The sequence below is a fragment of the Mauremys mutica genome, chromosome 3 (assembly GCF_020497125.1).
Source record: "Mauremys mutica isolate MM-2020 ecotype Southern chromosome 3, ASM2049712v1, whole genome shotgun sequence".
Classification (NCBI taxonomy): domain Eukaryota; kingdom Metazoa; phylum Chordata; order Testudines; family Geoemydidae; genus Mauremys; species Mauremys mutica.
This window is the reverse complement of record NC_059074.1, coordinates 135,516,779-135,542,825: the sequence shown is the minus strand read 5'-3', so window position 1 is coordinate 135,542,825 and position 26,047 is coordinate 135,516,779. Positions and strand designations below refer to the sequence as shown.

Genomic DNA, 26,047 nt, shown 5'->3' with positions numbered 1-26,047 from the left:
TGGAATAATGTATAATATGAAACAAGAAACAAAAAAGAGGACTTCAAACTTACTTCAAAACTCTTCACTTCTTCTTCACCATCATCATCCTCTTCATCATGACAACTCTGAGACCATGTAAAAACAAAACATTCACAAATAAAGTTTGCTTTAAAAAAAAACCATGGCCCCAGCTCGATATACACCAAAACTCTTTCAATCTCCCTTACATTCTCTTATTAAAAGGTATATGCAAAAGATGGGGAAAAAGTTACCTTTGCCATAATGTCAGCATATGCCATATACAAGTAATCTTCCTCCAGTTTGCTAGGGAATAGAAGGGGAGAAACACTGTAACCATTAATGTAATACAGCATCTCCATAAACAATTGAAACCCTCAAATATTCAGAAGAGGATCAGAAAATTGAACATTTTTAATAATTCTAGTTTCCAACAGCACACCTTTTAAATAGGATGTCCTAAATTTTGTTTTTAACCTCCTTTAATTTTTTATAAGGGTATTTCTGTTCCCCTATTAATTATAAGGGTCTTTTCAGGAAGAGAAGGAACTAAAACTAATATAGGCTGAACGATGAAATTGACTACACACATAGAGCTGAACAAACTGAGAATAGATTTTTTTTCTAATTTCTTTCAGTTGTAGGATTGTTAGGAGTTACTTCTACCTATATTGTAAATCCAGCATTTTCAGATAATTTTCAAGCTGTGGGTGTCCCTTTCAATGTGGAATACGGACACTACTGAGGACACCACAGGGCAGATTTTCAACAGCAACCATAAACGTGGCATTGACGTTTGTAGGCAGATCTGTTTGCTGCAGAAAATTCCATGTACCTGCTTCCCAGTTATGGTAAGGCCCCTCTATGCCACTCTGCCAATGTAATTAAGAATCAGGCCCCACATGTGCAGGCACATGCTAATCCATTAGTGCTTGCTTAGCTACACTATTTGCATATGTGACATATTGCATGGCAAACCAATGCAATTTAAAAAATGGAAGCAGCTAGACAATTTGCAGAAATTTTACAGTCCCTCACAGCAACCTTACCATTTTTCAGTTAAGGCTGTTCGACTGAAAAGCAGAATAAGCTGATGCAGCGGATCAACTCTTTTAATGCCTTCATCCTCCTCTGGTGGCTCCTCTCCAGGTTTCTGTGGGGAAAGAAAATTGGAATAAAAAAAAATGCATTCTACATTATTTGTTGTGAAATCTGTCAGACTGTGAAACGTGTATTAGATACACTATAGTAATACATATCATTTGGGCTCTTTGAATGTCCTAGATAGCGAGGATTTAGAAGTCCAGCTCCACGGAGTACCTTTGGGAAAAGGTAGGCTAGAATCCTGAACACACTCAAACCATGAAAATTTACCCTGGATCACCCCATTCCTCATAAAAGCTACCCCACTCTTCCCTGGATAACACCCCAAACCCTACCACTACTGTCTTCAGGATTAAGTTGGGGGGTAGCCTGAACACAGTATGGGCTACCACCTTAAGGCTGACAAGTCACTAACTATCTGCTCCTACCTTACTGTAACAGCCTGCCTCAGCAGAGTGAAGAATTTCCCGTTTCTACTACTTTATAGTGATTATTGTGACTTGCCAACCATGCTGCTTCTTGCTCCCTAAAGAGCCTGATGCATTGTGCAGTGGGGGAGGGGCTGTAACCCAAACTTGCAACCCTCCTCCTCATTTTAAGATGGGGGATTTCATGTCTATCAATAACAGTGTTAAAGTTGGCAAGGGTGGATCCTTTGACCAGGCCACATTTTTACTGTTAATGTAGATTTTTTTTCTTCTCAGTTTAAAGCTCTACATTGGCCCAAGTTTTTTCCATGCTTAGAAAAGAGCATCTTTGCTTGGTTGGGTAATTTTTAATTTTAGGTCTACAATCCTCTAGTTAGGGCTGACTTTTCTTTTTATAATGATTAATAAAGTGGCAGTTGACAGAGCACCCCCTAAAGGTTTGGATTTGAAAGTATCTTCAAAGCATTATTTTTAACCTGGTCTTATGACCCTCCATGAATTAGTAGAAAGCCAACTTTCATATGACAGCATAGTACTTCAGATAGTTTCAGTCCGCAAACCAGGGGCCCCCAAAACTGTACTACGTTGACCATCAGTGTTTCAGAGAACATTTGGTGGTGGTTTCAGGAGAACTGCCTAAGCACGTGGTGCTGGCTCCTCCTCATTTCCACCTGCCCAAATACATTAAAGTACAGATAAAAATATGCCCAATGCATTGCTGAGATTAATATTCCATGTCAACAACTGTTGCCACAGGCATGTTATTTGATCACAATAGGAGGGGGTTGGCCACATGACAACTGCAAGGAGATTAGATGTTCAAAAGTCCTGTTAGTAAGTGGCACACATTATGAAAACGTTTGGGAATCCCTGCTTTAAACATCAGGAAAGAAACCCTCAGGAAAAATACACTGGAACCCTACTGTACTCTGAGATATACATGTGCAACTACCACTGAAGTCAAAGAGAGGTGAGTAGCACATTAGGGCAGAAAACAGTGAATTCTCTTTTAAACAACTTTGATTACATATGAGCACTTTCACATTTCCATTCCTTTGGTCTTTATTATTGAGGATATCTGCTGATAATTCATCTACTTCTGAGATTAATAAGAATTTATGTACCATAATTCTTTTTTGAACCCCGTTATACTTTTGGCTTTTACAACATCCCCTGGCAATGAGTTCCACAGGTTGACTGTACACACTGTGTGACGAAGTACTACTTTTTGCTTGTTTTAAACCTGCTGCTTATTAATTTTATTGGGTTACTCTGGTTCTTGTGTTATGTGAAGTAGTAAATAACACTTCCTTATTCACTTTATCCACATCATTCATGATTTTATAGATCTCTATCATATCCACCCTTAGTTGTGTCTCTCTTCAAGCTGAAAAGTCCCAATCTGTTTACTCTCTCCTCAAATGGAAGCAGTTTCATATCCTCAAACATTTTTATTGCCCTTCTCTGTACCTTTTCCAATTCTAATATATTTTCTGAGATGGGGCAACCAGAACTGCACACATATTTAAGGTGAACATTTATATAATGGCATTATGATTTCATATGATTATGATATTTTCTGTCTTATTATCTCCTTCCTAATGGTTTCAAATCCTTATTCCTTAGATCAGTGTTTCCCAAACTTGGGAAGATGCTTGTGTAGGGAAAGCCCCTGTTGGCCGGGCCACTTTGTTTACCTGCCGCATCTGCAGGTCCGGCTGATCGGGGCTCCCAGTGGCCGCAGTTCACTGCTCCAGGCCAATGGGAGTTGCTGGAAGCAGGGCGGGCTGAGAGACATACAGGCCACTGCTTCCAGCGGCTCTCATTGGGCTGGAGTGGCGAACCGCGGCCAGTGGGAGCTGCGATCGGCTGGACCTGCGGACACGGCAGGTAAACAAACTTGCCCGTCCCGACAGGGGCTTTCCCTAAACAAACGGCATCCCAAGTTTGGGAAACACTGCCTTAGATAATGTATAATCCTCTCTTTCTGACTGTAAAGCATGAATTCAAGTGGGGAATAAGGAACTGTAACCATTCTTATTTTTAAAACAAACACTGTTCCAGTTTTAAAATGTCTTTAGTCACAAAGCATAAGGAAGAGACACACAGAACACACAGGATACATAAGGAATTTAAATGTAATTAGAAAGTATTTCAAAGTTACTCACAAGGAATCAGTTGTTCACTTTTGACTTTTCAAAGAAAATGGGGACTTTCCCATACTTACAAATTAAAGCAGAAATTCACCTATGAAGAATTTTAGCTAGAGTCTTAAGGATCACTTAAGACCTCAAAATAAATGCTGGTCCTACACAGAAAGGTGAATTTCACTCAGAGAGCAATTTCGCTCACATAATAATAAAGTGAGTCACTAGTAGATATATTTTCTATAACTTTATTAAAAAGATAAGCATGCAGTATAAGTCTTCACTTCATTGAATTGCTTTTAAAAAGAGAATACATTTTGTAAATTCTCACAGATAATTCTATTTTTCTAAAAGGAAAAGAGATGTAGGATCTAAACTGCTTTGTGAATTTGTTCCTAAAGACCTTATTCAGGCAAAACATCAAATGACTTTCCATTATAAGGACTAAGGGTCAAATCACCCTCTCAGGAAAAGGCAGCTAAGCCTGAAAAAGGACACCATATTAAATCCACAAACAACAATTGTCATTTTTCACTCCAACAATCTCAAAGTACTTATCCATAAATGTATCCTCACTGTTTCTTTGTCATCCTCATTATTCCTGTTTTACAGATGAGGAAACTGAAATATTAAAAGATCCTCGGTCAGATGATCTGATCTGCTCCAGTCTCTTTGCAAAGGAGCTGGAAAGCCAGCTTTGAGGGCTAGCTGTGCATTCCATACTCATATGGCACAGAGATGGCTTCTAGGCTATCCACTTCTAGCCCTTCTGGTATAGACGTTGTGGCTAGAGTGCTGCTGCAACTCCTGCTATCCCTAGCCAGTGTACCAGGTCCTTTGGGCAATAGCTAGCAGGTGTAGTTTAGAGCAGATCTAATACTGCTCTGAATTGTGTGAGTGATTGGATCAATATTGAACTGGGCCAATCATCAGAGAGCTACAAACGGCTCATTCACCCCCTCACTCTCCATTCAGCTGTACCATATACTCACTGGATGAAGCTGGGGGTTTGACTCCTGTCAGATATGGCAGTGCCTGTCTCATAAAGCCTTTAAATTAGCCCATTTTCAGAGAAATAAGTCACCATTGTTATTATCCGGACCAGCAGTGTGCACAAACATTTAGGAATACAAGTCAGTGCTTACAACAGATAATTATGTCTGAATAATGCAAATTATAATTGCAGTCATATCTGATCATCATAGCAGGCCCTCCATGGGCTCTTTATTCTCTTTAATTAAATGACAACTTTCTATAACCCATGATTCCATCATCCACAATACTTGCCTAATGTTATAAAAACTGATCAAGCTAAAGAGTGGAAGTTGTGTTAATTTTTTAATCCATGATATTGGATTTCAAAGGTTTACTACAAATTAAATGTAGGAATCAATTTGCCAATGACTGTGTTAAGTGGACTTCATTGCATTATTATACTATAGCATGGCAATGAGAACAAATGGATTTTCTAGTGTTTCTGGAATGCAAGGGTTCTTAATTTTCAATGTATTAATTAATAAAGTTTTGATTTATATTTATTTAAATGTAAAATTCACTACCTGAACAAACTTAACAAAAGTGGGCAAAGCAAATGCTCTGGGAATTATTTTGGGGAAGTTTTATGGTCTGTGTTATACAGGAGGTCAGACTAGATGATCACAGTGGTGCCTTTCTGGCCTTGGAATGTATGAATCGATAAAAAAAATAATTGGGAACATTTTTAATTATAGTGTTTCTAAATATTGAAGTGCCACACAATATAAGTTGAGTTACACTAACATTAATTGATTCAGTATCATTCCTGTTAAATAACTGCACTCAGTAATAGTTTCTCAACATAGTTTACTGCCAGAAATCATATTATATCTAGTGTATCCATATGAACTCAGGTGCATATATAATCTGTGTCTTGTTCTTAAATATAGGAACAGTGTTTTTGGTAAGAGAAAATTTAAAAAAGGAAGGCATGATATGCCATCTGATTTAATTTCAGATAAACCCCCATTTATAGTAGAGCACCATAGTCAAAATGTTAAAAAAACAGATTAAAAATCTCAATTTATTGTTGTGATACTTTTCAATAAAAGTAAACTTTTCCATGGTACAGCGTGACCCTGGTGAGAGACTTCAGGCTGAAACCAACATTGTCCTTCTCTTTGTGAAGGGAGCGGCACCCTGAAATGTATTGATGTTAGTATCATCACCTCATACATTAAAATGTGACAATGTTGAAACATTCCCAAGAGGAGAAAATGCAGCTGTGGCAGAAACCCACCAAATTGCCTTTTCAATGTACCAGACTTGGTAGGGTTGTGCTTTCCTTTTGGGTTTAGCAGCTGTCAGACTGAAATAATCACACTTTGAATAGCAAAATGTTGGCCCATAGGTGGAATTTTGAGAAGCCAGGAAATAAGGGGCAGGAAAAGGTGAATTCCATTTCTATTATTGGAGGAAAGGGCAAATAAAGTAGAAATAACGATTTCCTTTCATGAGAAATTTTCCAGATTACTTTGGTTTGTACAGCAAGTGTCTGACACCCTTGGCTGTCCTTCTGTACATGAATAGGGCACTTGACCCTGCAAGGAGCTTCTCAGATTGGGAGACTGTATTGTAAGCTACGGTGCTAACTTCAATAGTTCCTTCCTCCTCCTACACCAGCCAGCAGAACGGAGCTCTATTAAAGGGCACTGCAGAAGCCAATCTGCTTTGTGTTCCCCAAAAGGCATACTGGTGTGAGACTTCTAGCCATCTGCTGCTACTGACTTTATTTTGATCTTCCCAGAACATACACACACATCATGCTCAGATGAGGAGGAAAGGCGGCTAGATAGTGAAGAGACAGCCCTTTGTGTTCTTTTAAGTTAGTTACTGTACCAGATGTTTGCATGAACACCCACACCCTGCTGCCACAAAATTGTCACTTCTTGCAATTTTGGGGAATGTCTCTGGGGTCACAAAGTAGTTCTAACAGTCAAGGTCAGTGTAAAGACTTTCTATTATATTTTGGTTAATTCATCTATGAACATTTTGTGTTTCCTTTTTCAAAGCCCTTACAGTTATTTTTTATTTTCCCCTTCTTTTCCCCAGGCCATTGAGCCCTGATTTTTTAATTTTTGAAGATACATGGGGGTGGATATCATAGAAATAAACTCATACATGAAATAAATATCACCAGAGTGTGTCTATTTTCGGTCTCTCTCTCGGTCAATGTATGAATGGTGCAGCAGGAGGCCCCCACTCTGCCCAAAGAGATGCGTTTTTGTGTGCTCTCCAAGATGAAAGGTTAGTTGCACATAAGTGGATTCTAGTTTTAAAGATTTTGCAGGAACAGTGAATGTCAGTGGACAGCATGTTCAGTAGTTCAGAAGTTGAGCAGTCTGAAATTAGGTTGTGCGTAGTGCTATAAACAACTATAATAATTTATCCACTGTTTACTTCCAAAGATCAGGAACAATTCTTTAAGTGTTCTTGTTAGAGGTTTCCACTTGTAAGCATTTTAAAGAGGCACTAGCTGCTATTAAATGCATTACCCTCTTAGTGTGTGAGAATTTATTAAGTTATATCTGCAATAAAAAGATTTTTTTTATGAACTCTTCTGTGCTCTCTTCTGTCTAGGGGATATAACTAATAGCATGAGGCCAAAATAGACAAGTGAAGTCACGTAACACTATACACACAAGGAAGAAAAAGCCCAAATAGGTGGAGGAAGCAAGGACCAATTATGCATGGAGAAGGGTCTAATTATGCTCTAATCACTCTAACATCTTCTACTCTTTAGTTTATGTCATTTTCCAACTTCTCATAGCCCCACTAGATCCTACCATTAAAAAAACAGGGAAAGAGAAATGCCAGACATTAAAGTGTTAAATTTGTGATACTTGAGCACATGACGTTATATAAGTATTTAGACTCCGAATAGACTGGCTGTCTAATCCTCACAAAATCATAGTTAATCACTTAATAAATTAAGGCTTTTTGGGGGTTTATATCTTATTATATGCTTCTATTTATTTCTCTTTATAACAATGTTTCTACAATATTCTGTTCATCAAATTCTGGATGATCTTCAGAAATCTTCAGAATTGCTCAAAGCTATTAAAGACAATATCGATAAAAATCATTGTTAAAATATGCTTTTCAACTGTATGTTATCTTCTGACTACATTACAAAAAATTGAGAAATGTAATTTATTATAAAGTTGCTGAAAGCTAGATTCTGAATTGATTATTTTTAAATAGCCTGGTGTAAACAATTATTGTAGACAAGCAATAACATTGTTAAATATTTTCTTGCTTTTATAACCGCTATCCAGTTAATTGAATTCTAATCTAATCAGGAAATTTTTATTTTACGCTGACAATGTAATGCATTGCACAAAAAGGGATCTACAGAAAACTGACTTCAACAAAACTAACTTGTTTTTAAAACTTAGGCAAAAAACAATTATCCTGCCTACTATTAGTAGAAATCTCATTGATATTTTGGCAATTTATTGATTGAATTCCCTCTTCTGTTTCAATCTTTGTCTGCTTCAAAACAGTTCCCAATCTGTCTCCTCATAAACTCAAACCAGTTAAAATCAAATTAAACATTTTATTTCTAATAGCAGCAGTCCAGTTTTCCTCCCCTACCTTTGTGTATGAAGGGGACCCTTCACAAAATGTTACGACTCATATCTGACTTCAGTCTGCACTGAACTGGGCCCGCAGTGTGAAAGGTGGGGCTGAACCATGTCCTCAGGACTGGTGCCCTTTACCCAGGCCCTACAGAGTGGGAGGAGGCTCAGCAGTGGACAAGAACACAGAGCTATTTGCCAATGGCTCCCAGGATCTCATGGGTTTGGAGTAGGAACCATGGGCTCAAGCTCTACCTCCCTAATAGATTTCTTCCTCCTAAGCAACTTCTGCAGGTGCTCCTCAGAGAAGGTCTGGTTTACTAATACTAAAACCCTGGTTTTAGATTTTGTTCTTTTTCCTTAAATTCCTGTCTGCTCATTATATAAGATTATCAATAAATATAATCTACAATCCCATTATCCTTGCATCCAGAACATACTGCTAAATCTTCTATCAGTTTATCTTCAAAGTAATGTTCTTCTGTTTCAATCCAAGACTTTTCATAACCTTGAAGAAATAGATTGACAGCTCGATGCCTAAAAAAAGAATATTTAAAACAAAACTATTAATCTATAAAAAGAACATTTGCTCAATATAAATTCATTTTATTCAGAGAAGTTTGCAGCTATTACAACAACCACTTGCACAGGGGAGCAATATTTCCTGGTAAGACCTGTCAAAAAATATCCATTTGTTTAATTAAGTCTGCCCTAGAATTTTTTCATTGATGTCCCCCTATTCAAAAGTGTCTGGCAATAAAAACATCTACACAAATGTGTGTCAGAGTTTAATAAATTATTCTAAGATCTAATCATTCAAGTATCTTTTGAAGCAATTAAAAATAGTAATAGAGAAATACAATCCTTTCAATGATGATGATCTTGTGGGATTACATTAGTGTGTTTCATCTTGACTGAAAATTTTCATTTAACACTATACTGCTGGGACCAGCAGCCATGGATGACTTTTTGTTTGGACTGATGGCCAAGTAATTGTATTTTTAATTTTCATGATTAAACTTGCATATTCAAAATCATAAATTAATTTATTCCAAAATAAGTAAAATTAAATCAATGCAGAGTAAAGTGAATTTAGGACCACATTTTTATTTCAGAGATACTTGCAAAATACTATGCAAAAACAAACTTTTCACATTTATAATTGAATCAGTGGAGTATACACCAATAGAATAATCTTATGAATCCTCATTCATTTCAGCAATCATTTTCAAATGTTTGGGGTGAATGAAGAGTGAAACAGAATTAATAAAAATATACAAGACCAGTAGGCATATATGCAGAAACACACTGAACCACTTTTAAAATGTACGAATAACTAGTGGCAAAGGTGTCTCAGTCCCTATATATAGCAGTAGTTTCCTTTTAGAAGCAGGTACATAAGGCCAAAATCAACCCAATGTGACAGCCCAAACCACTGCCACCTTCCCTGGGGCGGAATCACAGACTCAGCCTTGACAATTGTCATGGCTTTTGTGCTTGATACAGGATTCCCTTTTCCTGACTGAGCTTGGCAACAGGCCAGATGATCTCTTGGCGAGAGTAGCATGCTGTGCAACAGACACACACATTCTAGAAATACTTTTTGCTGGACTGGGCCAAACAGCAACGCATCTAAGGGCAAATCCAGCCCCTTCCTCCACAGCCACTGAGATTTCTCGGGTTGTGGATTCTGTACTTCTGCTGCACAAGAAGGAGCAGGGACTTCTTGTGCAGCATGGAGGAGCAGGATGCAGAGGGAAGACATGTAGAGAGCTTCCAGAGTGGAATTATGGGAAGATTAGGATCCATTATTATTTGAATAATCCCAGCCCTCTGTCCTGTGACGAGTGTGCACCTCGTAATTACTGTGGCCCCACAGCTGATTCATGGCCTGAGAGATTTACTTCCCCTCATGATCATGTAGTGGTTTCTGGGGTGCACAATTCTGGATTTGGGCCATGAGCTTGATCACTGCATTTGGATGTAAATGCAGACAAATAGGAAAGAAAATTTATACCAAGAGGAACGTAACAGAAGGGTTTACAGAGAAGAGAAAATACCATGATCAGCTTTTTTCACTTAGCACTTTTAGCAGCTCTTTTCAAAACACAGATAACAAGAATGTAACAAATCATTGTACCTTTTCATTGAAAACAACATTATAGAACCTTGGTATGTGTATTTCCTTCGTTTGAAGCTTGCCACACCATCCTTACCTGGGCAGATTATATAATGGAGCCATTCTAAAGCAGGCCACTACTGCTCTTTTTCTCTGTTTGGACAGCAGTTTGTGCCACACTGCCTTTTTAGATCTCTGAGGATGCTCAACCTGGTAGACAAATTACACAATGACAAATAAACAATGCGCCTTTTCCTTGACTGACTTTTAATAAAAAACTAACCGGGGCACAGTCAGAGAACAGATAACAGAAAGTAACTGGCAAAAATGTTTTCTACACATTATTCAAGTGACCAGACAAATATTATGTGACCCACATGATTCAGTGTCCCTTTTGGACTCTGCATGATTTTCCACCTTTACTCTAACCCTAACCCTAGGCCATTTGAACTAGAGATTAGTATGTCACTGAGACCATCTTTCATGTAGTACTGGAATTCAATGAAAAACAAATTATTTTTACTTTTGTTTAAAATGTCTCTTTTTATATGAGCCAGAACATACTTTTTAATTAAGTTATTTTAATACTACTAACTACACATGCTGTGGCTGGCAGCACTGAAAAGTGATGAACTTGTCTATCTATCCCAATAACCCTGTATCTCCTTCCTTAAGCATGAATGGTCAGGATGATCTAAACCACTTCAGTTGTGCCTGTGAATGCTGGAAATGAACATAGCTTTCTTTGTGACATATCAGTTAAAAATTTCTCCTAAAACAATCCTTTTATTCTACTCAAAACTATGTAATTCTTACTCAAGAATCGATTTTTTTCCCCCATGGACCACCAATTCGGCCAGAGTCATCATGCTGTTTGACTGTGCTCCAGTGTACTCAGATTCTCTACCTCCCCACATCATCAAAAAGGACAATGGAAGTTAAATGTCACCTTAATGAAAGGTTTGATGCTCTCATTCATTATAAAGGAAACCATAGTACTTTGAAATACATGACAACAATGAGAACATTTTTAAGGACACAAAATTGAATTTAGAGAATGCAGTTATCAAACAGTATTTTATTAGTTTAGTGACCCATTCAAAATAAATAAGACCCACAAACAACACACCTACGAGCCGTGAATGGAATCACTTAATTAAACAGGCAAAGAAATTACAGGGCATCCACAGCACAGTGGAGAAGAATTAATCTCAGTGAAAGACAGATTAAATGCCACAGCCCCTTCCAAAAGAATGAGTAAAAGTGAACCAAAGTTGTTATGAGAAAGGATATGAAATAAATCACTGTATAGCATTCATATTGAGAACCACAAAACAAAACGAAGCCATCAGAGCTATTAATACTCAGCCAAGCACATCCCAAAGTGAAACTCATTAATAATATATTTACAAACTACTATAAAACTCTCTATACTTCCCAAACAGAAAAAGCTCTGGCGCATTTTAGAAGATCTCTGGAAGTAATAAAAATAGAAAAAATTAGACATGCACAAAAGAGCAAAACCTGATGGCACCTCCCTGCAGATGCAATATGCAAAGCTTTCAGCATAATGACATCTGGAAAGCACTGGGATTTGCTGGGCTATAACAAAGTACCATAAAAATTAATGGAACTGATTGTTCCCATGGCTAGTATTTTTCACACAAGATTAAAGAAACGGAACTACCCGGTTCAATGAGGGAAGCAAACGTATATAAAATGCACAAGGCCATATAATGAAACATAATATGAATTTAAAGAGAAATATATTAGAAAATAAGAGAGCAGGGATGTATGCATACTGGTCAGATTAAAAAAAACCCACAGATTTCTTTTAGGGCTGAATGGTAAAGGGCAGCTACTGGTCTGAAGGAGAGAGAGGCTCAAATAACGATCTCAGCGGGTCCGAAATAGGATGTGGATTTGGGTTTTACAGTTACTTTAGTGTAGGAATGTTACAAAAATTTAGTAACAGAGAACTCCAATTCCTTAAGTCTCCATGGGACTATTCACTTGCTTAAAGTTAGGCATGTGTTTAAGGGCTTGTGTAAACAAACATTTAGTTTGCGGCAAGTTGCAGTATGAATCTACCATGCACTAGTTTGACATGGAATGTCCACATAGACCCTGCTGATACAACAGTTTGTTAGTGTGCTTTGATCTTCTGTTTAAAAGAGGACAAGATCAAAGTGAACTAACAGATCGTTAAAAGGCAGCAGCAGCAAAGTCCATGTGGACCACCAGTGCACAGCAAGCTAGTGTGAGGCAGGTTCACACCCAAGCTGGCCATGAATTAATTGTTTGTGTAGATAAACCCTGAGTAATTTGCTGAAGTGGGACCAGAATTCACATCAACTAGTAGAGTGTTTGCAGGATCAGGCCATACATGGATATAGATACTAAATCTAACGAATATGCATCATGAAACCAAACTCCTGAACAGAGAGAATTCGTTGCTAGACGTTTATGGCCAGTTCCAGTCAATGTTGTACAGACTGAGCTGTGCAATGTACATTCAATTAACCAGAGAATCTGACCATTTATATCTATTTTAAGCTGAGCATGGTAAATTAGGCGGAGGAAATAGACTCTCAAATATAATCCAGTGAATGAAAGATGTGTGAAGAGTCCATATTTAGAATTTTCAGTTACTCCTATTGCCTCAGCCAGGAATAGTGAGACTTCAGTGACCACCCAGTCCACCTCAAGATTGGGTGGATATAAAAGTGGTGGAAAACCACCTTTTCCTCCCTCTTTAGTGAGGTCATGCACAGCTTGACCTCACTAAAGAACCTGGGCTATTGTCTATTATCTATTACAATGTTAATAAAAGAGGTCACATGATCTTATAATATAAAGCAAAGTACTAGAAAACAAGAGAATATAAATACTGGCTGGATTCTAAGGTGGGAAGATCCCAATGGTGAATTGTGTGACTTTGCACATGTCGCTCAATCTCCAAAGGCACAATCAACTCAGCTAAAAACAGGAAGAAGACAAGACCTTGAAGAAAACCAAATGTGCATCTGTGATTATGTTTGCTGCAAAAATTTTAAAGTATTATTGAAACAACAAGGGAAAGTTATTGTGGTTAAATTTGAAATGATGAAAATTCCCAAACTTTCATGAGAAGTCACTGAGATAAGTCATCACAACTCATCATTTTGAATGACACTGTAATAAAGAAAACTACTTACCAGTAGTTGTTTCTAATAGCTGCCTCTATGATCTCGGAAATTAGTTACTATAGCAGATTCCCACCTTTGGGTCCAATTTGTAGAATAAAGCTACTGAATACTCTCCTAATTCTAATTTTAAAGCTACTACACTGCCTCATCAACAAGTAGTATCTACTGAGGAATGACAATGGTCCCAAATGCCTTTACTTTCCTCAGTAAATGAGCTGACTATTAATCAAAAATATTGTCAACACAGCAAGGAAAATAGATGGGTGAAATGGGTGAGTAAATTGGCACCTAATATAATAACTACAATAACTTCTGAGAATAAATATTACAGGTATTTTTCGTGTTTTCAAAGGTAATTTTTTTCTAATATAACCCTATTCCTGGGATCTAAAAAATGCAAGTAGTGCCCGAATAAATGTTGCTATTAAACATAATAATAATAAAACTGAAACCAGAAACAGACCTATTTTAATTGCATATCAACTTAATGAATATATCACTAACAGAAAAAATAACAAGAACAGAGGATTTTTATGAAGAGAATTATAAAACACTTCTTAACAGATGTAAAAGATCATAGAATCATAGAAATGTTGGACTAAAAGAGACCTCAATCGCTCATCTGCTCCAGTCCCCTGCACTGAGTGAGGACTAAGTATTATCTAAACCATCACTGACGTGTTTGTCTAACCTCCATGATGGAGATACCACAACCTCCCTAGGCAATTTGTTCCTGTGCTTAACTACTCTGACAGTTAGGAAGTTTTTTCTAATGTCCAACCTAAATTGCCCTTCCTGCAATTAAAGTCTGTTTCTTCTTGTCCTATTCTCAGCTGTTAAGGAGAACAATTTATCACCCTCCTCTTTAGAACCTCTTACATACTCGAAAACTGTTATGTCCACCCTCAGTCTTCTCTTCTCCAAACTAAATAAACCCAATTTTTCAGTCTTCCCTCATAGGTTATGTTTTCTAGACCTTTAATCATTTTTGTTGCTCTCCTTTGGATTTTCTCCAATTTGTCCACATATTTCCTAAAATGTGGTGCCAAGGACTGGACACAGCACTCCAGCTGAGGCTTTATCAATGCTGAGTAAAGTAGAAGAATTACTTCTTGTGTCTTGCTTACAACATTCTTGCTAATACATCCCAAAATAATGTTGGGGAGGAGTTGCAACAGAATTACATTGACGACTCATTTTTTGTGATCCACTATTACCCCCAGAACTTTTTTTGCAGTACTCCTTCCCATAAATATAAGTGTGGTATTTTGTATTTTTCCTGTGCTTTAGATGATTGCTATTTGTTTAAAAAAAGCTCTGTCCACCTCTTCTTCCTGGTTAGGTGGTGTATAGTAGGTCCCTACTGTTACATTACCATTGTTTTTTTACTCCTTTTGTCCTTACCCAGAGACTTTCAACAGGTCTGCCTTCCACTTCTATCTCAACCTCAGTGCAAATGTATACATCTTTGATATAAAAGGCAACTCTACCTCCAATATTCCAGTCATATGAATTACCCCACCCAAGTCTCTGTGATGACATTTATGTAATAATTGTGATTGTTCACTAATATTTCTAGTTTTTCCTGCTTATTCCCCATATTTCTTTATTCATATACAGACATCTAAGGGCTAGTCTACACTTACCAGCCGGGTCGACGCGGTGAGTTCGACTTCTCGGAGTTTGAACTATCGCGTCTAATCTGGATGTGATAGTTCGAACTCCGGAAGCGCCGCGGTCGACTCCGGTACTCCACCACTGCAAACGGCGGTGGCGGAGTCGACCTTGGAGCCGCGGACTTCGATTCCGCGGCGTCTGGACGGGTGAGTAGTTCGAACTAGGGTACTTCGAATTCAGCTACGCTATTCACGTAGCTGAATTTGCGTACCCTAGTTCGACCCCGCTTCTTAGTGTGGACCAGCCCTAAGACATTCATTAAATCTCCCCTCCAGATTCCCTCTGGTCGCTCCTTCGTCCCTGCTACAACTGTCCATGTTCCCAGATTCTGATCCTTCAACCAGGTCTCTAGGCCCTGGACTAACCTGTGGGCTTGTCTCCTGTTGAACCTAGTTTAAAGCCTACTTCACCAGATTAGACAGTCCGTATTTGAAGATTCTCTTCCCCTTTCTTGAGAGGTGGACCCCACTTCTGCTCGACAATCCTCGGAACTGCATCCCACAGTCAAGGAAGCCAAAGCCTTCCTGGCAACACCATCCGCACTCATCTCCAAGACATGTCTGTCTGCGCCTAGGCTCTTTGCCTGGAAGGATCATGTGAACACTGCTTGCACCTCCAACTCCCTTGCCCTCACTCCCGGAGCCTTGCAGTCACCTCTGATCTGCTCTGACTCATACCTCACAGTAACATTAGCGCCTGCAGGGATGAGCAGAATGGGGTAGTAGTCAGAGGGCTGGATGGTCCTCAGCAATCCTTCCATAATGTCTCAGATACATTCCCGTGGTAGGCAGCATACCTGGGAATCCAGGACTGGCCGGTAGAGGGATGCCTCCACCCCCCCTTAGAAGGGGTCACTGTTCACCACTCTCCTTCATTTCCTCTTGGGAATGGGGGCTACAATCCTCCCAGTCATAGGGGTACATAGCTTCTCCACCACCTTTGGGGAGAGTCCTCATTGCTCATTGGTAGGACAGCATATCAGTTTACTACCATTTTGGAAGGTGGGTTGGGTTCAAGATGGAGCACTGCCTGCTGCCAGAAGTACTAGGAGCCAGCTTTCTCCCTGTGAAGGAGCCGTATCCTCCTCCCTGGTGGTGCTACTGCAGTCTTCTCTAGCTAATGACTAATCACAGAAGCATCCTAAAAATGCATTAGCAGGGTATGATCTGAAAGAATTGACCTACTTCTGGAACCAGGATTCAAGCCACTATGCTATCCAAGCAATAATTCTTTGTAATTATATAGACAACTGTATGTGGTTTACCTGTAAATCTTCTGGACAGAAACAGATCTGAAACTAGCTACCAACTCTGACACACTTTTGTGTGTACATTAACATACCCCCTAGTTTCAGGCCTGCGAGGAAACTGCAATGACTGATGCAGTGAGACTGCTATTTAGACATGGTTTCCCTGTATGCAGCTTCACCTATTATAGAAGCAAAACAAAACACTATGTGGATTTTAGTGTAGGAAACTCAAATAATTTTTCAAAATCTAATTCATAAAGAAGGACCCGCCAGATTGTGCATGATGACTTGGCCAAACTGTTGGGGTTCGTAGGCTGATTAAGGTGAGATATCATCACTCTCTTGGGAAGGAATTTGAGATGAATCTGTAACACTACCTAACTTCTGAAATTTAGCATAAAATCTATCAACTTGCAGGAGAGAAGCCCTCCCTGCCCTTTCAGGGAGCTGTGAGATCCCACTCCTCCCACATCCACGAGATCAGCAAAGAAAGAAACTGCTGGGAGAGTACCATCAGGAGCAGACACAAGCAGCTGCAGGTGGTACGGCTGCACTATGGGGAAAAGAGGGCAGCTGAGACCCAGCCGGACTTACCAAGGTTATCTCAGGACCCAGATGCAAAACTGTGCAGGGAGATGCCCAGTTCTGGGACAACAAGGCCAAACTAGTCTCATTCCTTCTCGCTAGTCATGGGAGCTTGCAGAAGAAAGAATCTCCTGAGAGGGGCCTCCCAGAAACCTGGCCAGCAGGAGCAGAGACAAGCAGCAGCAGCACGGACCTTTGGACCCTGATCACCTCATCAGTGCCTGATTGATCATTTCAGTTTTCACTTTGGACATTCTTTTCCCCAAGTGGCTGTTAGGTACAACTCCTTCCCTTACAGCCTCCTCACTTTAGCCTCACTCCATCTGCCCTCCTTCTTCCCCAGCTCTTCTCTTTTCTCCTAGTCCCTTTACACCTCAGTTCCGTGAACCTTCTCCTCTCCTTTGCCTCTTTGTTTAGCGAACATTAAATTTGTCAACCATCATTGTTCATTCTGCTTGTATGGTATATTCCTTTCCTCTTGTCTACGTAGACTGCTCTCTCTTCAGGGCAGAAATTGTCTCTCACTATGTTGTGTACAGTGCTTCTCACAATTTGTGAAAAACCGACAGGGGAAGCCAAGTGACACAAGGAGAACTCTACAGCCTGCAGAGTTAAGGACAGTAGGAAGGAGTTTTCAAAATATTTTAGGAACAAAAAGAATCCTGACAATGGTATTGGTCTATTACTAGATGGAAATGATAGAATTATCAATAATAATGCAGAAGAGACAGAAGTGTTCAATAAATATTTCTGATCTGTATTTGGGAAAGAGATATTCTCATCATCATATGATGATGATAACAACACTCTTTGCATTCCACTAGCGTCTCCAGACAACAATAAACAGAAGCTACTAAAGTTAGCCATTTTTAAATAAGCAGGTCCAGATAGCTTGTATCCAAGAGTATTAAAAGAGCTGACTGATGAGCTCGCTGGACCATTAATGCTGAGTTTCAATATGGTTTGGAGCACCAGGGAAATTCCAGAAGACTAGAAGTAAGCTAATGTTGTGCGAATTTTTAAAAAGGGTAACCAGGATGACCCAGGTAATTATAGGCCTGTCAGTCTGATATTGACCCTGGGCAAGTTAATGGAGCAGCTGATACAGAAGTCGAGTAATAAAGAATTAAAGGAGGGTTATATAATTAATGCAAATTAACATGGTTTATGGAAAATAGTCATGTTAAACTAACTTGATTTTTTATGAGGTTACAAGTTTGATTGAGAAAGACAATAGTGTAGACATAATATACTTAGACTTCTGTAAGGCATTTGACTTAGTAACACACATGTTGATTAAAAAACAATTAAAAGTTGATTAAAAGTTGGGTTTGGTCCTGCTATGAGCAGGGGGTTGGACTAGATGACCTCCTGAGGTCCCTTCCAACCCTGAGATTCTATGATTCTATGATTCTATGAAATGGATTAAAAACTGGCTGATAGGTCTGTAAATGGGGAATCATCATCAAGGTGGTGTGTTTCCAGTGGGGTCCCACAAGGATTGGTTCTTGGTCCTATGCTATTTAACATTTTTATCCATGGCCTGGAAGAAAACATATCATCACTGAAAGTTTGTAGATGACACAAAAATTGGGGGAGTGGTAAATAATGAAGAAGATAGTCACAGATTCAGACTGACTTAAATTGCTTGGAAAACTGGGCACAAGCAAACACTATCTGTTTTAATATGGCTAAATGTAAAGCTATGCATCTCTGAACAAAAAATATAAGCCATACTTACAGAATGGCAGACTCTATCCTGGGAAGCAGTGACTCTCAAAAGAGTTGGGGGTTATAGTGGATAATCAGCTGAACATGAGCTCCCAGTGGGATGCTGTGGCCAAAAGAGCTAATACAATCCTGGGATGCATAAACAGGAGATTCTCAAGGAGGAGTAGAGAGGTTATTTTACCTCTGTATTTGGTGCTGATGCGACCACTGCTGGAATAGTGTGTCCAGTTCTGATGCCCACAATTCAAAAAGGATGTTGAAAAATTGGAGAGGGTTCAAAGAGCCATGAGAATGATTAAAGGATTAGAAAACATGCCTTATAGTCATTACAGTCAAAACATATCTACATGGGGAACAAATTTATAATAATGATGTCTTCAGTCTAGCAGTCTAGCAGAGAAAGGTATTGTAATGATCCTGGGATTCATTAAATAAGAAACTAGTGAATTAGTAAGGAATAAAACTTGTATTAAAAACCTGAAGAGCATCCATGTTGAACTGCTGTACACAGTTACGCTTTGTTCTCAACCCCCCTGCTTCCAGAGCAAATTTCAAAATTCCTATATTCATAATACTGCCCCTTCTGAGGGACCCTCTCCAAATTATGATATTTCACAAACATACCTCTAAAGATAGAACATGATCCAATGGCTGGAAGTTGAAGCTAAATAAATTCAGACTGGAAGTAAGGCATAAATGTTTAATGGTGAGAGCAATTTACCACTGAAACAATTTACCAAGGGTGATGGTGGATTCTCCACCTCTGATGATTTTTAAATCAAGACTTGATGTTTTTCTAAAAGATCTGCTTTAGGAATTATTTTGGGGAAGTTCTATGGCCTACGTTATACAGGAGGACAGACTAGATGATCACAATGGTCCCTTCTGGCTTTGGAATCTACAGTGGGCCCCAATCTCTGTTGGGTTCCCTCAGCACTAAAGTAATGCAAATAATAAAAAATAAATCAGTCAGTAAACCTTTAAACTCATTCACTATGCAAACTCATATTTTCATCTCTAAGTGTAAAGTCTTCCATATTACAAACTGGAAGCATACAGCTCAAAGGGAGGCTTCCTTTGCTGACCAAAAACTATGTGTAGTGTAAATTATCCACAACACCATCTACTAGCATTGAGGCCTCAGATACCTTTTTATTCTTCCATGTCCCATCATTTGAAGTTATGACCTAGGGGCATTGATTGGTACATCTGTCCAGCATATACCCTCATTCTATGGGCTTTCTGGACCAAACTCGCACAGAGATACAAGTGGCAAAAAGTCTACCAATGGTAGAGGGAGAAAAGACAGGTATGTAACTTAAGAAGCTCCCAAAATGGGAGGTACTGCAGTTAGGGCATAAGGGGAATGCACTCACTAAACACATCCCCTAGGCACTTTGCTAGTGGGCTTCTATGAAGACCCCGGCAGACATTCTCATTTGAATCCCCACTGGAGTGCAGCAGGCCAAACTGGCACTCAGCAGTTTAGTCTATACTCATTTCTGTACCAGCAAGAGTGAATCTGACTCCTGTCTATTTATTCACAGTTTGTTGAATTATTGATAATCAGAACATAGCTTGTGCTGCCAAGCAGTTTGGATAACCAAGAGTTTATTGTATTTTACAGGAAATTTAATTATTTTTAAATGTAGGTATATTTACCCAGATTCATTTTACCAGCAGCCCTCACCTGGATTTTGAAAGTTATAACAGATACCCTGTTGATAAAGTATCTCTTTTAAAAGCTATTTAAAAAACCAGTTTATAGTATTTAGTTCTTTAAGATTACAACATGACAAGAAATCTATTAATAATCTGAACAGCCAAATTTCATATTAATATACAGCTTGTTACCAGAGGTTTGGGAAGTTTGCGATTAAGGTTCCTACATAGAAAATCTATTGGGTCTAGGGAATACTAATGGGGAACAAAATGTACTGATCTTGAGAAAGTTGTATATTTTGTTATTTAACACAACGTTCCTTAAATCATGGCCCATAGACCATCAGAAGTCGGTGGAGCATTTATTGGTGGTGAACAGACAGCTGGCTGGTCCAATGGTGCCAGCTAAAAGGCACTAAGAAAGTTTAAAATATACTTTCCTAATAATACTTTTCCAGGCAAACAATTGCTGGAGTTGCTGCAAGGATCTAATGTGATCATGAATGGTGAAGATTGCCAGAAGTTAATCTGTCTATTAAGATATGGTATGGTCCATACTATAAAAACATTTGAGATCCTCTGGTCTAAGCAGAGAATTTTTTTTAAATCCACAGTTAAGAGTGTGAAACATTACTTGTGATTGCAAATACTTCCCATCATCTGCTTTTTAAAGTAGGATGTTATAGGACTGAAAACAATCTAACCTGTTCCAGGTGGAAAAGTACATTAGCTATATGCAGAACTCTTTCCACGGTCTTCTCTGGATCTGAAGTATCTTCGGTCCTGTTTGGTAAATCTTTGTAAAGTGCCATCTGCCACCTAATGGCAGGATCCTCAAGCTGCAAGAACAAGATATTTCACACATAATCTAAACAAATTTCGAAACACAAGGGTCAAACAGTTTATGAAGTATTATTAACACTGCTTCTAAGACAACAGAAGGTCTTTTTCTTTTGCTAAACCTTTCCTTTTGAGTGTCTAACTGTAGCAGCCGGTACTGCTGTAATGTGGCACTATTCCTTGAAAAGCAATGGGAGGATGTATGCAAATAGAACTACTTGGCTACTGATGTGCTGAAAGATTGTGAAGGGGTCTAAAGAGATAATATACCAAGGAGGATGCCCAGTCATTAGGAACAAATCATCACCAGCTGAAAAGGTAATAAGCATTGTTTATACGGGATGTACAGCAAAATACTATGTTGTAGAGAAACTTTTATATGTTTATATCTCAACATTAAATCAAAGAGTACTGACAATGCTGCTGTATTTGGCATTGCTTAGCGCTTCCAACTACATGGCTTTTCATTATGAATTTATTTATAGTCTTTGCACACTGGCAATGAACAAGAGTAAAGATTTTTGACTTACTTTTGATTGTTTTCTTGAATTTTACCTTTTATCCTTAATGGCAAATTTCTAACATGACAGTAGTAAAATTAAAAAGATTAAAAGATTAAAAATGTAGGCTGACGTATAAAGCAAAAGTGTTCTTTTCACTATTTATTTCTATTTTAGATGTAATTTTAAGGGAAATAAGTAGTTTTCTGCATTTCAATGATTTGCAACTTTATACCAAAATTAGCAATCTTTCACTTTAGTTCTTTTGTCACCCCAGTATTCATGCTAATAAACATTGATGCTTGAAACACTTCACATGCAGCTATCACTAATGTTTGTGTAAGTGACATTGGTGATAGCAAGGCAGCTTGGTACATCTAATAACAGATTTTACTGACAGTTATGAACCTGGGTTCTATTCCTAGCTCTACCATCAACTGTCTCTCACTTTGGGCAAGTCACTTTATTTGTCTATGCCTAAAATGAGGATAATAATGCTTACTCACCTTTACAACCCTTTTATGATGTCTGGATGAAAAGCGCTATAAGTGTGCTCAAATTATTATAAACTTATAGGATTGCTCAGTAATAGTTTATTATATCCTAGAATCTACCTTTAGATTTTTAGCATTTTTTAACAGCTGTCACATCCATCACAGTCTTTGTGTGAGCATTTGATTGGATCATCATGAATGCATAGTCCACCAAGGACTTATTAATCACAGGCAGAGTGGTCTTTTGAATTGAGGGCCTGCTGCTTTCTAGCAAGCTCTTTTGTTTAGGTAGTTTTCTATGGACACAAATGGCTGATATTTCAAGGATCGCATTAGCATGCTTGGAGTAAGACTTTGGTGACTTGATCTTCCTTCATGTCAAAATGAATAGGAGTCTTGTCAGCAGTTTCTTGAAATAAAGGCTTGGTACTGAGTAATAGCACGCAGGCATGCAAGGAAAGGGAAGACAGAAACAGCAAGGAGAGGGGAAGACAAATAAATGATATGGACAATGCAACATATAAAACAAAAGAGACAATTTATCTAACAGGGTTCTCAACCAATACAAACTAACACAGTGAAATTAAACAAACAGAACATTACATTTAAGCATAAGGAGAATTTGGGGACGGGAGGGATAGCTCAGTGGTTTGAGCACTGGCCTGCTAAACCTAGGGTTGTGAGTTCAATCCTTAAGGGGACCACTTAGGGATCTGGGGCAAAAATTGGCCCTGCTACTGAAGGCAGGGGGCTGGACTCAATGACCTTTCAAGGTCCCTTCCAGTTCTAGGAGATTGGTATATCTCCAATTATTACCTTTATTGCACAGAACAGGGTATCAAGTGAGAAGTGTAAGTGATACCAACTGGGCAACACTATAAAACATTTATTAATAAAATAATACTGCTATTATGGAGGAGCTTTCTGCAAGCAAGAAAACTAGCCTTCCCACAAGGAATGAGAGCCAGTTGAGACAAGCAACTTCACAAAAATAGGAATAAGTCCAAACATAAGAGATCCTGGATCACTAGGCTTATGTTTCTCACATGTGGATCTAAGTTGAGCAAGAAAAACAGGCAATTCTCTGAGGAAAAACAAGTAATCTGCCATCCCCTGTTATAACAGAAACATGATTTTTTTTGAAGGTGTCAGGGATACCTGAAACCTTAGTATAACTGAAGGTTAGTATACTCAGAGAAACATGAAGTTGCCTACAAAGATAGCTCTGCTCATTTTGAACATTGTAAATATGCTTTAGTGTAATTAATATCAGGGCAAGTCATTCAAATATAATATTTTAAAGTGTTAATTAATGCAAAGGAATCATACATTTTAAACTAAAATCTCCTTTTAAAATTTGACAGTGGTTATTGGTTTCAGAAAGAAAGGTCTTTAAGGCTATGAGACACAAAAGTGTTTAAGAACAAGTTTTGAAAATTAGGTTCTTCTTGTATTTTATATGAAGTTACAATTGTAACTACACATTTTTTACATGCAGTTTAAAGGAACAGTTGGAAAACATAGCTTCCACTGTCTAGTGAAGAGAGATACATATTGATTTAGAATAAACTTTATTCATTATGGTGAGCAAACACTGTGTAGTTCTATCTAATCTCTCCTCCTCATCCGCGAAACCATTTTGCAAATAGGAAAAGAAAAAAGCACATCCCTGAAGACTCCGTCAATGGAAAATCCATTCTTTTACTTTAGATTCACTGAGGTTATTCTCTCTTTTATCACCAAGACAAGCTTGGATTTCATTAATAGGAGAAATCAAGAAATCATTTTCTTTCAGTGGGTTTCAAACACAGGATACAGTATGCTAAACAGCAGCAGACTTTACGCTAAAAAAGGAAGTTTCCTGAGTGAAATCATAGGCTGATGTCAAGGTATTAGTAAGTGTCATTATCTTAAGTCAATAACAAATGCAAACTTCTTAATGGGGGCATACAGAATACATCCCAGAAGAAATGAACTGGAAATCGAACACACAAAAACTACTGGAAATGGTACACTCAGAGCTAGAAATCAGCATGAAATGAACAACACTTAGAACTGGGAAAATCATAGAATAGATTGAAAATGTCAGGATAGAAATACCTCTTCTCATTAGGGAAAAAACACTGCTGAACTTTATGCATGAAATTATGCAATAAACACGCCAATTTGAAATCTGCAGGGTTGTTTATTTAAAAGCCATTTTTCATGAGTTTTATCAAGGATCTTCACAACTCCCTTTTTCATTGCCCTTTTAGATTGCATATTCCTCTTTGCTCCTCAAAGTTAATTAGCTTTTCCATATCTAGAAGGGCCATTATCTCAGATACTTTCCAGCTTAGAAGATGGTACTGCTCCCTCTGGGGAAACTGGGAATCTTCTGTCTCAAATGGTATAAACTAGTCCTACAGAGTCAACAAGATATTGGACCTTAACATTTGGTGTGTTTTTAAATCCTACTAAGATATACACCTTAGTCTTGTGAGAGTCTCAGTATTCCCACCATCCATAAATCTTACATCATTGCACTTCAGTGCTATACAAACAACACAGGACAAGGTAACAATTATCATCAAGAAGATCTAAGGTAATTTCAAACTCACTTAAGTGATTTAGGAGCCTAACTCCCATTTTCAAAAGTGACATACCTATTTAGGTGCTTAAGTCCCATAGTCTTTTGTCAAGGCTGAATCCCCACTCTGTCACTCCGAGTGCAGAAGTGGGGGCCCTCAAGGATTCTAAAAATTAATACTTGCCACTCCAGGCTTGTATTATATTCCCAAGGTTACAGCTTCTCTCTGACCTTGGCTTGGTAAATGTTGCCACCATCCTACTACAAAAAAAACCCTTTGAACCCAGGAAGTAGCACTTGGGAATACCTCCCTATGGAGTACCCTCAAGCCCTTTCATCCTCGCCTCTGAGCTGAGAAAGAAAACAAAGGAAATTAGCTGTGGCTACCAGCTAATCAAACAACATGCACAAACCTCATAGGACACCAAAAATCCAATCCTGTTCTTAAAAAAGGTAAATTTTATTAAAAACAAAAAGAAAAAAAATACTACTGGAATTTAGGCTTTCTAGATTTTAAAAGAGCAATTCCAAAAATTAAGCACCCAAATTAGCTCCTTGGGGGTTCATCTTAAAGGTTACAAGCAAACACAAGCATCAGGGGGGTTAGCACACAGGAGATCCACAAGCCAAAATAAGAAATAAACCGGGTAGCATCTAACTAAACATTCCATATCCAAAATATTTCTTCTAAGTATGGAAGATACTTTTTCATACCTGGTTCAAACCTTACACAGCATTTCTGCTTATAGCATTGCTGCTCCGTGTCCCTGCAGCCCAGAGAACAACAGACAAAGGGAAAGTTTCTTTCCCATTTAAAAAAATTCTAGCCTTCCCCATTAGCTCTTTTAGTCAAGTGCCCACTTTTTTTCTTTACCTGGGGAATTTTTTAATCCTTTATAGGTAAAGCAAGTAAAGAACAGCCACCAAGAGGGATTTTACAGCTAACTGGCTGGCTGGGTGTCCATCAAAGAGAGCTATCCCCCCACTTTATTTATCAAACACACCCCAAATCACAGACGGTGCTGGCCAGCCTGGTTCAGGTTGGATCCACACCAGCTGGGATTTCTTCCTGGTGGTTTAGGAAACAGAGTTAAAAAGGTAAATGCACCTCTAATTTTACTAATAATTACATGAAGAA

At 38.5% G+C, this 26,047-nt stretch overlaps 1 protein-coding gene across 1 annotated transcript in view; it reads right to left on the bottom strand.

Annotated features, from left to right (window-relative positions):
* RYR2 (ryanodine receptor 2) overlaps positions 1-26,047 on the bottom strand; it is a gene marked incomplete at its 5' end in the record, with an annotated part of 534,914 nt that overhangs the window by 107,777 nt on the left and 401,090 nt on the right. Inside the window, 6 exons of the mRNA XM_045010317.1 lie at positions 54-107; positions 255-306; positions 1,050-1,153; positions 8,736-8,832; positions 10,512-10,624; positions 21,211-21,345. Coding sequence (XP_044866252.1) covers positions 54-107; positions 255-306; positions 1,050-1,153; positions 8,736-8,832; positions 10,512-10,624; positions 21,211-21,345 — 555 coding nt within the window. The remainder of the gene's footprint in view (positions 1-53; positions 108-254; positions 307-1,049; positions 1,154-8,735; positions 8,833-10,511; positions 10,625-21,210; positions 21,346-26,047) is intronic.